The 13,717-nt window shown below is 25.1% G+C and overlaps 1 protein-coding gene across 1 annotated transcript in view; it reads right to left on the bottom strand.

Moving 5' to 3' along the window:
- Window positions 1–9,619, bottom strand: part of LOC129609841 (nuclear protein localization protein 4 homolog) — an 80,367-nt gene extending 70,748 nt beyond the window's left edge. Inside the window, exon 1 of the mRNA XM_055521967.1 lies at window positions 9,188–9,619. Coding sequence (XP_055377942.1) covers window positions 9,188–9,619 — 432 coding nt within the window. The remainder of the gene's footprint in view (window positions 1–9,187) is intronic.
- Between the last annotated feature and the right edge of the window lie 4,098 nt (window positions 9,620–13,717).

Below are 13,717 nucleotides of genomic sequence, written 5' to 3'. Positions count from 1 at the left end.
GAATAATAAATTTCACAATTTACCAAATAATCAATGCGGTTGGTTAGCCCCTTATCATAAATGTTTTTTCTTTGTTGTCTTTCTTTATACATTGTTTGTTTTTCTAGTCAAAAAATGATGTCTACTCCATTAAAAAAGTAAATACTTTTAAAAATTGTTCTATAAAAAATGTGTATTGTGCCTGTGAATGTGTGAATGCCTTTCAATTCAAGAATTAATAAGATATTGACTATACTGAACATAATTCATTATTTTCTTTTCTTTACCATTAAAGTACAAAATCAGCTATATGTTATTAATATATAAAATTTAAAAATCGCGCCTTTAACACGTGTCGGTTTATTGGTTTTTGCTTGCTATTATCAAGATGATTGCTCTTAACAAAATACTTTAAACACGTATCATAAAGCGGATATCAAATTTTAAATCAAATTTAATAGATTTCCGATAAATTCGTGACAAAAATACTCAACAAAATAGATAAATATTGTTAAAATATGACAAAAATAAGGAGATTTAATAAGTATAGTTGTTAGGCTTATAATACTGAATAAATTTTGGGAATAAGGGTACAAGGTTTGAGTTGATATGCCATTTAAAATTCATTAAAGTTAATTTTAATCAAATAAAAAACCTGTTTCACAAAACCTAAATAGCTTATACATAAAATGCCGAACTTTAACAAAATATATTTCAATTATTTTATTGGGTCCATTTCATAAATTAATAATTAATTTTATGATGAAAATTCATTGATGATTACAATACTAAGTCATCGTGTTTGAAATTTATTTTTAAGATACGGACGAATCAAATAATTGAATATAATTTATTTATATGAAATTTAAATGCAGTCCCAAGCTAAATTCCAAATCAATTATCAATTTTTTACTCAGTAGAGAAAAACATTGGGAAATTTCAAAATTGATTTTCTTGAAGATCTTGAACACTTGATATTTTATTTAAAACGACAAAATCTTATAAATGATGATGTAAGATTATCAATTTTTGAAACCTGTAAGATTTGTATGGAATACTTTGAACGAAATGAATAATTGAATTTTTGCCAAACAATTAATATAAGGGAAATTAATTGTTATTGTTTAAAAATATTAATTTTTTATTCTTCAGTATTATTTTTGTTTCATTAGTAATGTTTCTAATTAGGTTCTTTAATTTAGTTAGTTATTATCGTTTTTATTAGTTAGATTTCAACAATAGTATTCGTAATCTTTTCAAAAATTTTAATGAATTTTTAGAACACCTCAGAAATTTTAACGAATTTTTAGAATGCAATTTTACTTTTGTTCATTGTAGATTTTTAATTATATTCAACCAAAATATGATAAAATGAAAAGAGTTGAAAAATCATTTTGTAAGATACTCGTATTACCCGCCAGGGTACCAGGGTAATAAAAAAATATTCATGTATACTTGAAAAACAAAAAATTAGTCAAGTACTTAATAAAATTACTAAATTTTTTAATAGGTTAACAAGGGTTCAAACCAATAATTAAACATACTGAATTTGCATGTTATTGCAATGCTGAATTAAAAATAATTTATTTATAGATTAAAGAATAATATTGTAGTGGATATTATGCAAGGAACTATAATAGTTTTGTTTTTTTAATGCAGAACGTCACCTTCCCTTGTACTTAAATAATTAAAGTATTTTAAGTCCAAATTTGCAGACATCAATTCGGTTGATAATTGACGAACAAATTTTTTGAACCGGTTTTTAAGAAATTTTGTAATTGCTGTAATAAACTCAAACATAAATTTAATGCATGTTATTTTATACATGTAGTATTCAGCATATACAGAAGGTCTAAAATGATGTAACTTCAAAAAGAATTTTTTCATAAATTAATGCATGCAAAATATTATACTTTTATCTCAAACAATTTATTAGACATAAATGTGAAAAAGTTAGGTTTAAATTCATGCATGAATGCATGCTTCAAAAATTAAAGTAAAAATTCATCGAAAACGTTACATGCATTTTGTTCTAATTTACCTATACAAAATTTATAAAAATTTATAAAATATTTTACTTCCAAATAAACATATACAAGCAGCGAATGTATTACACACGAATGAATTCTATTTTTGAAATAATTTTATAATTCTATAATTCTCATGAGAAAAAAATTCAATTTGTGGAAATTTGTTTGAATTTTCAAATGAATTAAAAAATATCTGATGTGGTCAACACATAACCAACCGCAAACTGTATGTTCTGATTTGGTGAAAATGTTACAAAAAATTTTGAAATTTGTCCTTTCTTCAAATTTTAAGGATTAGTGACAATAATATATCAACAAAAAAGTAAATTTGGTTCTTAGCAGCTCAGCTTTCTTAGCTTTTTTTTTCATCTCTAATCATATTTTTTAAATATGGTGAAAAATGGAAAATGGACCCTTAGTGAAAGTTTTGGAAACATGAAATTGAAATGCACGAATGCATACATAGACAGATCAACAGATTGATATTCTGATCTTAATTTGCCTATGTTGTTACCATGGACAAGTATTTATTTTCATCAAATTCGAAATTTGATGCCATTACATAACCTTCCATATTGTATGCAATACAATTGATAAAATGCAAAAATGAGTTCAAAAAATTTTCGTATACTCGTTAAACATATACAAGGTAAAAGTATACAACTGTGCCACTATACTTATAATTAATTTCTAAAGAAATTATACAAAATTTAATTTAACATTTTTCTTACTAATTTAAAATTTTCTATGAATAACTGTTTTAAAATGAAAAGTTTAAAATTGTAAAATTCGTCTAAAAATATAGAATGCTAAAAAAATTACTATTTACTATATTACAACATATATAATGTGTGTAACTTGTGTGAAGGTAAATTCTGGTAGACTACTAGATTTTTCATATGATTTCTGCTATACAGGTGCATATACATATAATTGCTCATTACTTCTTATCTTTGGAAAATCTTCCTTTTTTGAAGAGTTCATTGAGTTCCTTTTTACCAAAAATCAATTTGCCTACATGTTATGAAATCTATTGTAATTTTAGAACCAAATTAATATAATTTATTCAGTTGACATAATCACTTTTAAAATCTGAGAAGTTCTAAATTGTCAAAGGAATATATGTATTTGGATTTACCTATACAAATTTTATACGATTTATAAAACTAGAGTATATGGAACCTTATCTAAAATTTAATATTAAATTTAATTTCATTCACATCTCGAAGTTTTCATTTCTTGATTTGCATTTTTGATTTCGTTTTTTCTTATATTTTAATCAACACCTACACAACTTGTCTCTATACATGTATAAGAAAATTAAAATAAAAGTTTTTTTTTATTCATTTCACTTCCTTTTATGAAAAAAAAAACATTTTCTTTGGCATTTTTTTATACATTTTTCATAAAATCATCATCATTATATTATTCATCAACAATATCAATAATATTATTATTATTATTACTATTATTATTATTATTTTTATGATTACCATCAAAACTCATTCAACAGTCAGTATTCTTAAAATATGTAATATGCTCTTTACAACAATGTGTGTGTAACACTAACAGATATGTACGATATAAGTACGCACCTATATATATTATACAATGTATATTTAATGTGTGTAGTTTAGAATATTTAAATGTTTGTAGCACCACTAGAAATATAGTAGGACGTTTATGGAAGAATTATGGTTGTAATAATTTGACCGCCATCTTTCAATCTTTATTTGCAACCTTTATTTTATTTGGCCTCTAATGTTAGATTGAAATTTTGAAAAAAAAAATGCAATTAAAGATTTCATTTCATCTGTTAAAATTGGGCAAGTTATAATTTAATTTTCTTGTATCGAACTTATTTTACTTTTTTTTTTTTCAAATAAAATATTAAAGTTTTAAATTTTAGGGTTGCCAAAACTTTTCATTATATGATGACATGTTCAATGCACTTGTATCCGAAAATGAAATTAAATATCGTTATTAAATGCATTTATTCTAGACGCATATTTCGGAGAGAATTGACTTTTAAAATAAACTTTTAATTAAGTCTAAAATATACTGTTAGTGGTTCTATGCAAGTGATTTGTAAAATTGTATAGTAAACACAATATTATCATAATAAATTAATAAACATTATGTACATACCCTTTTGATATATATTTTAAACTTAATATGCCTATAATTGTATATATATGTATGACATACATACATATATTTCTAAGAATAAGGGTCCTATAGTATATGTGTATTATTCAATATTTCTAATAATATTTCATTAATAACACACCCCTTTAAATATATTGATATTATAAATAATATATCACATATGAAAAAATAAAATGAAAAAAATAAGTAAATTTAATAAAAACCTTGAATCCTTGAATATCAAAAGTTTTCTTATTTACAAAAAAAAAACCAAAGCAAAACAAAACGAAAATGTAAAAATATTTTCAATTTTTCATTTTGTAAGGATGATCTTTAAATTTACAAAAAAATATATATATTTTTATTTTATATGTACATACCTATATATAAAATAAAATACAAAAACTATAAATACAAAAGTAAAAAGTAAAATAAAGTAATAAAAAATAACATTTCTTCACCTGCCGACAATAACAATCATCGCAAATGTAATGCTATTGTAATTTTTCATAAAAATATATATATATATACATACATACATGGTGTGTGGTGTTTGCGAATCATTGAAAAGAAAAATGAAACCAATAATATCTAAAGTGTCGCACAAGAATAACAACAGAGCAGAACAATAAATAGTGGCATCAAATAAATATTAAATAATTTTTATATAAATTTATTTATTCAAATTAGTTTTCGAAACGCAATTTGAACAAAAAAAAAAAAAAAAGAAAATTTGCATTCAAAATTTCATGAATAAAATTATTATCGCAAAGCTTGCATAAAAAAGTTATCATTACTATAACTGTGACTTTTGATTTGAATTAATTTGCTCTCTAAGTTCCATTTAATTTTATAAATTCTCAAAATACAAATTGCCAAAATCTCTTTTTTTAAACAAAAATTATAAAAATCAACTGCACATTTCTATAATTCTTCGCATAATTGAATATATTTTTAAATTAAATGTAAATCAATGTTTGTTATTTTGCACACCCAAGTTTTCTAAGAAAATATAGGATTTACTAACTTGTTGTAGAACATCAATATAAATATTCTACATTATCCTTCAGTCTAAATATGCTCAAGCATATCTCTCTATTGTACCTCAAGCTTATGTACTTCGGAAGTTTATTTGTAATTTCTTTCTCTTTAATTATTTAAAATTTTATTTCTTTTGCAACTGTATAGGCTTTTATTATTCGTCTGAATATATGAAGTTAAAAATTGTCGGGTTCTTTACTATGTAATTCGATTTTTGTGAACCGACTTTGGCAATCAATTTGTATATACGTCTGTGAATCGTTTCACGAAAATCGAATAACATAGTATAAGCCCCAAAAAAGAAAAGGTATTGAAATATTCTTGACAATTTAATTTTCCCAAAGTTTTTCAAGCTGTCAACATTAAAAATTTAATAAGATTTGATTTTGTTTCAACGTTTTGCTTTTGTTTTCCCTCTATTTTATTTTACTTGTTGTGTACAACCAAATGTATGTGTTCGTTTTCCATCTGATTTATTTATCGACCGCATTGTATTGTATTCAATGAAGTAGGCTATTTTAAGTTTGTATGTGTTTTTAATTTCATTCTCTTTTTTGTGTTATTAGTCACCATTGTTTTCATGTCGTATTTTATTTTACATTGAATTGAAAAAAAATTTAATTTTATATTTAAATTACAAATGTTGTTGTGTAATTAAAATTAAACGAATTAGTCACATAAGGAAATCGTTATAAAATACTTGTAAAATACTTACTTCTACAATGTTATAAAATAATATTATAATAAATTAGAAAAATTACGTGAAAACGAATAATTAATTTCATTTTGTATAACATTAAATAATAAATTTTCGTACACAAACGCTTAACGCTGGTATTTACGCCTGAAACTATTCAGTTTAAAATAATTTTATTGAATTAAATAGTTAATCATGAATAAAAACTGTAGAAATCAAAATTATAATTTTGGCCCTTTTACTAATACTGCATTGCGTAACTTTAATATACTCGTTTTAAGTACATAAATATTATGTAGATAGTAGAAAAATATAAGGTGCCAAAAATTCAAATTTCACAAATTTCGAGACGCAGTATAACTCTAGATGGGGTGGAAGTCTCTAATAAACTCATTAATAACCTGTAGACTAGAAAAAAAAGATATCAAAAATTTGGAAACAACGAATATTTGATAACAGTAACGGCCATTTTGTTTCTTTAAAGTTTAAATGTAGTATGCCACAGTAAAAAAAGTCAACCATTACTTTTTTGCGTTTGCAAAATTTCACAAGTGCCTCTGGTTTCGGCGAAATAAATAGTTGCAAAATGGAATGTTTCGGTTTTTGGGGGACTAGGACATTTAGAGGGAGAGAGATAGATTAAAATTTTCTTCAACAGAAATAAATTTCTAGTTGACATCTACGTAAATATGAAATTTCAGCTTTCTATCTTCAAGGGTGTAGAAGTTTTGTAAATATGTATACGTACGAATGGTGCGAGTGATACTAACAAGCACTGCACTTTTTTCAAAAATTTTTTTGGAAAACTGCTAAAAGTTGTGTATGTAAAGAAAAATCAGTGAAAATTGATTTTAATTAAATTTGGTATAATATTAACTGATCAGATTGCTAAGGAAAATTTTTTTTTTTTGCAAAATTTTACAAAAATTTTTATTTTAAACGTGCTTTCCTGATGGTTAATTTAATTTTTATACTTTCCAACCTAAGAAGGTCACTGTATTTACTTTACACTTTTATAACAGTTAAAATATTTTGCTAATTTGATAAATGTTAATTAGGTTGTATTTATCAAGGACCTTATTGTGTAATTCGGTTTTCGTGAAACGATTTTCCTATTCGCAAAAATGGTGAGGTAGCACCAATCAATTTATATGATTCTACCTTTCCATTTCTGTAATGCTGATTCAGGAAAATATCAAGGCATTGATATAAAAATTTCAAATCCTCTATTGCATATATATCATATTAGGTAGAGTTTCAATGAAAAATTGTGCAACAATCTCACAAATTGTCTGTATAAAAACTTCAGGATCCTGTTGTTTGTTTTTTCTTAGCTTGACCAAAATGCTACCACAAAATTGTGTGCATAAAATACTTTTAACTAATAGGTTTTTACTCATAATCTTGAGGATTCTTCAATTTTTATTAGAGTAGGCGTTAGAGAAGATTATAAGAGGAAAATAAAAATAAAAACTTTAAATATAAAAAATGAGATACTTTTTCATAATCCAGGAAAAGAAAAGGAAAAACTTTTATTAGTTTTATAAAGAATACACATAAAAATACATAAGGATTTCTATATTTTTTCAATGAATTTATTATTCATAAAAAGATAAGAGGTATTTATCTTTAAGAATAATAGGAAAATAAGAATAATAATTGGAATGTAGCAGTTTCACATAATAGAAAAATTTACAGGGTTTATCAAATTGCTGTAGACAGCGCAATGTTGCTAACTAAATTTACAGATAATTTGTTCAAATATAAAAAAAAGTAATAAATTGTACGACAATGAAAAAAATTACAAATTCAGGTTCATATTTCAATGTTCGGTTCTTTATATCAAATTAACGTTTACTATTTTTGATCTATTTTTGATCTACTTTTGTTATGATTTCACTGGCATACTACTAGTTTATGACATTTTCATGAATGAAAATCTTAATGGAAGATTTTTATAAATATGGCAATGATTTTGTGATTTGAACAATGTTCAATTCGATAGGCCTTGGTACAAGCATATCCATTTGATATAATAAAAAGTAAGAAACAATTTTAAAGGTACTCGTAAACAATCGTACAAATACCCGTATTTCAATGAATGCATTATAGTGTATACATAAATGTAGATTTCATTAGAAAGAGGGTCACCATTTTATAACATTTTATTTTTAAATGTTACGTTTTAAAAATATTTTGGTAGGTAAGTAAGGTGTACAAACAGGATAAAGTAGAACTGCACAATAAAGAAAAAATTAGATTCGGCGCTTTTCTTTTTCTTTAGTTGCAAAAGATTTCAAATATATTATTCTGTGGAGAGCAATTGATGAACAAGGAAAGGATAAAAACAAAGAAAAAACAAAAGTTTAATTTATTTTGTGTTTTTTGTAAGATTTATTGAACTTTCCATAAATAATAATTGAATAGTTAAATTTATTTCCAATTCTAAATATGGCAATTTATTTTATTTTATGGGATATTTTCTTGTAATTTTTTGGATTTCTTAAAGTTACAGTTAATTTTTTAAATTAAGCGCAACAGTAAAAAAAAAACTCTTGTGCAGGTGGACACATTTTCTAACATGTTCTATTGTTTAGCAACAGGCAACTTATAAGATTTAATTTAAAATCGATTTAATTTATTTAAATAAAAGCCAAGCCAATTTCGGTTCTACGAACGCAATTTTTCGGGAAATAACAATATTAAGTAAACTGTACAATGATTATTGAGTACATTGGTCAGCTGCTTAGACAATATTCAAATGACAATTACTTTAGAATATAATTTGATAACGACCTAGACAACATGATATTTATAAAAAAAACTAACGACTTTCTCTTTATAACATGTACTTTAGTCTTTAATATATTATTAATGCTTACTTAAAAATATGCAATATTAAAAAAAATTCTATGAAAACCCTTTATTACATCCTCAACCAAAGTTATTACATCATTAATTGCATTGTCAAACATAAAAATTTTGAAAAATATCAACAATTAAAGAGTTTTGAATTATTTACAAATGTTTTCACTTGTATGTGTATGTGCATTTCGGGTTAGTAAGAGTGTCGAATAAAACAAGAATAAAACCCTTAGCGGTCCGTGCATTTTTGTACTACTGCCTACCAGCAACACCGGCACATTTTCGCAGCGGAACGAGCGAGAAGAAAGATTCTTATTTTAAGTTAGAAGAATTACACGTACTTGTGAATGTTTTTCATTTTATTTATTTTATACATATGCACTTTCTTCTTGTAAATGAACGATAAATTTTAAATTTTGCAATTCACTATTGTGTGATATCTTTGGAAACAATCTCCCATGTGCATTCTGGGTTTACTTGGGCAAGTGTCACAGTATTTACTTTTTTGACGTCTGCCATCTCTTTGTTTCCTTGTAGAGAAGACAACACAGTCCCTCTTTAGACCTTTCCTCATTATCAGTCGTCTCTTTGGTCGTATAATTTCGGAACCACTACTTGAAGTGTCACAATTATAAATAACATTGTCTTCCACAATGTCTTCTAATACTGGAAAATCAAACACATCTTGAGTATCACTCAACTCTATATTCTCATCATAATTATTATTTTTCTCCATGTTGCTGACCTTAAAATGGGCCAAAAAATTATTTAATCGTAACAGTAGAGAGACTGAGCACCCTTTAAGTAAAGATAACAATTGCCAACGCCGACAATTTCGTAACATCTTAGTCGTAGTCATGTTAAAAACATTGGGCTCCTCAGCGGAGCCTACGGAGTTACGATACAAATGAGTGATGGCTCCGGAGCCAACGGAGCGCTAAAGGTTAAAGACATTAATCATTATATTTGCTAAGGGCTTTTTGTTATTTAAAAAAGAATTTATTTTAAGTTATTCAAATATTTATGTATAAAAATGTCATTAGCTTATAGAATAAACCAGAATTCAATTATAAAGAAATTAAATTGGAGGACCACAGAAATTATTGTTATATTTTTTCTGTTTTTTAAATGTGGCTTTTTGTATTTATTACAAGAATTAACTAAAAGCGGTTTGGTTATTTACAAATGCATATTGATGAAAATTTTTCCATTAACAAAAGTTTGAAATGATTTGATTATTGAGTTAATATTAAAATTTAAATGAATAAAAAATGAAAAAAACTTTAATAAAAATTACTACCTATCTTTTAATTTTTAATTTTCTACCATTTCTTAAATCAGAATCGGTAAATCATTTATTTTTTAAAGCAACGTGGCACAGTTTTATGATTTCATTGAGACTTGAGACTGTACTTTATATGCACACACATGTATGTATAAAAAGTTCGGCAAAATAATTTTCTTAAAATGTTTCAATCTCTTCTTCAATTTCTTTTTACATAATTATGAAAATCTTTTTGACAAAACGATTTCCAAGGCCATTTACTCGTAATTATTTTTAAATCCAATCGAAATCATTTTTGTAAAAAGCCTTCATTTGTATACTGTTTTGTTATTCTATATTAAAAAACGAAAAGGAAAATTCAGTAAATGTTATTTTGGGAAAATTGTGATATGTAAATTTAACAATAAAAAAAATCTTTTGTATTTCTCTTTGAATTCCTTTTAAATTTTCATTTTCACCCACAGTTTTTTTTATTCCTTTTTGGTTTAAAAAAAAACTGGGATGAACAAAATACTCGATAAATATATGCGTTTATTTTAATTACAATTTGATTACATAATATAGGATTACATACATTCGGCATTGTAATTTTATGATTGAATTCAACAGTTAAAAGCTTTTAAAAGCCGAAAATTCGACGTAATTTTAACTGAAAAAAAAACAGAAAAAATAAAGTGGTAAAAAAGTAAATAACGCGCATATATTATGTAAATATGTAAATATAAATATATTATGAATACAATTACAAAGACGAATATTTTCACATTTTTAAAATTTTCACGTTTCCCCAGTACAATTCTGCAATTTCGAACTGTTTTTAATGAATTTTAAAAAATGATACCAAATTCTTTGAGTTAGGAATGAAGTTGATAAAATTATAAGTTAAATGGACGAATAAAACTGAAAAATAAAAGACCCTTCAATTGAGAAATAGAAAGTTTCCATTTCAATCACAAAAAATTATTTATCGGAAATTTATAGTAACCTTTCAGCTTTAAACACCCGTTGAAAGGGAGTTAACAACGCTATAATCAAAAAATTTAAATTTCTTTTTTCCATAATGTATTTGAAAATAATTTTGTTTCAGGCAGCAATTCGTTTGAGGCCGATTTTATTGTCATGTAGCAACGATTATGAAAAGAGAACCATTTTAAAACCATTTAAAATTATTTTAAATTGTTGATTTTAAAATTTACATAAACATGAAATAGTTTTTCATGTTTACAGGAGTAAAATCAGTAATCCCCACTTATAAATTTTATTAAAACAAAATTTATTGTACTCCTCAACTTCTCTGAAAAATAGGGCTAACAGTAAACATCTTTTAAATTTAATTTAACAGTTATGCTAGTGCCATTACATAAATTTTTAAATCAAGATTCGAGACTGATCAAAATTTTTAAATCAGGATTCGACATATTTATATCGCAAGTCACGATTTCTTAGCATTATAAATTAGGTAAGACAAATTTATAATACCCGTCAAACATATGTTGATGCTTGTGTAAAAATTAAAAGTTACTATAGGAAATTAAAAATAACTATATGACTAATAAAACATTTTTGTTGTGTTCATTACCACAAAATTTTAATCTTTTCTGAAATGCAGTACTTAATTATCAACCAAAATAAAATAAAAAAATCGAAATTTGATTGTTTTCTGTAAAATTAATTTCTGTAGCAGCCTATTTTTCTGACATGAAGTACAATTTTTTAATATTAAAAATTTTAATCACACACTTACAAATTAGCTAATAATGAACAAAAAATCGAAGTTGGATTAGTTTAAAATTGGGATAAATTAAGAAGTTGAGTGAGTTTAGTTTGAATACATGTATTTCGTCAAGCACAGTTATTACCCATTTTGTAAATTACACCTAATATAAAGCAAGTACACCACATTATACACTCAATTAAAATTTAATACTTCAATTCGGGTACTTTTTGACATGTTTTTCCTTTAAGGATAATATAAACTTGCGTATCTTAAACTGTATATATATATATACTATATATGTTTATGTAGGTACCTTTGAGAGGAAAAAGAAATTTTTGGTTTCAATTCATGGCGATTTTTGTTTTAATGTAGTTTGGTTTGCCTTTTTTTTTTTGGTTTTTTTTTTATTTTAATTCAGGTAAAGTGTTTTCAACATGAAAAAAACTATAAATCGTTATGCTTTTCCTGTGTTGCTTAAAAACAGAAAAAAGGAAAGGTAAATACTTACCACCGTTTAAGTATTGATCCCTTGGGGAACTTTATATTTTTGGCAAAGATGAAAAACGTGTCATTTTTTTGTAAAAAATCATTTCTCTTAAGTTTAATGCTGTTTTTTTCCCCTGTTTTGTTATAATTTTGGGGGATAGAGGTGAAAGCATTAAAAATCCAGACAAAGAGAAAACGTCGAAATTAAATCCCTACAGATGAAAGTTTGCTGTTGTAATGGAAGTACATTTAATTTGTCACGACGTCTGTAACATCAAGAAAAAGGCATTTTGGATTCTGTAAAATATGTGCATATATATCTACATTCTGGTTCAGAATCGAATTCTAAGTCCTTATTGCCATGCTCGTTTGTTGTTGAGGTGCTTATTCGAGAACGGAAAGGGCTAGATATTTAGCATAGACGTTAATTTTTATAATATGAATTACAAAAAGGATGGATAGCCTTCCACTAAGGGTAAATTTTTCCATACAAGGTTTTAATAATGACTTTAAAGAAAATCAACCAGTATGATAATGTCTTATACTGCTTAAAAGATCTAAAAAATTTATAAACTTTTTTTTCCACAGACATATTGAAAATGGGTCTTACAATATGTTAGCTCTGAGAAGATGACGAAAAGAGCTTTAAAATAGTTCATGTGTTCCGTTATTAAGACTATGTTACTTGTATATTTATTCTTTATTACTTATATAATTATATATTTTTCATAAACTTATTCTTGTGCAGATTTTATTAAAAAAAATACACGCGTTTCTCAAGGGGTCCAGTGGTAAACGATAAAAAATGTTCAAAAAATATTGTTTTTATGTTTTTTTTTTTGTTCAATCAAAAATTTAACTTTAAGAAGGTTTCAGTTTAACTTAAAAGGAAGAGTAAATTTTTTGTTTAATTTTTATTTACGCCTACAAAAACAATTTTTTTCTGCTGTTGTTTTCTTCTGCAATGAGCAATATTCTTTTTGTCAAAATAAGACCTAAAATGAAAAGTTTTCACAATAATAAAAGCATTATTGTGCAGGGTGTTTCAAGGAATAAGTGTCATAAAAGGAAATTTTATCTTAAAAATTTCTTCTTTCTTAATTTGGCTTCCTTCAGTCGCAGTCAACAACATTTATCATTCTTACAATTTTCCGGAAATGAACAAAAAAACGAATAATTTTTTGGAGGGACATTTTAATACTTTAAACTTGTGGTAGTTAAGATTATTCGTTAAAGTTGAAATAATTGATTTTACAAGGGAAAATGCCACTTTGTATAACTCAAGTTTTTTCATAAAGCAAAATATTTTTTTTTATTTTTAAATTTCAATAAAAAAAACCTTTATAAATAAGCTTTAATTTAGTTTAAAACAAAACAGTGTGGAAAACAAACTAAAAGGGTTTCATAAAATATTTACTGCTTATATTTTTACCCTTAGCAATAATTATAATTTTAAAAATTTTGTAAAA

Source organism: Condylostylus longicornis, unplaced genomic scaffold, assembly GCF_029603195.1.
Source record: "Condylostylus longicornis isolate FDR11 unplaced genomic scaffold, ASM2960319v2 ptg000040l, whole genome shotgun sequence".
Classification (NCBI taxonomy): Eukaryota; Metazoa; Arthropoda; class Insecta; order Diptera; family Dolichopodidae; genus Condylostylus; species Condylostylus longicornis.
The sequence above is the reverse complement of the archived record's forward strand: the minus strand, read 5'-3'. Positions and strand labels throughout refer to the sequence as shown.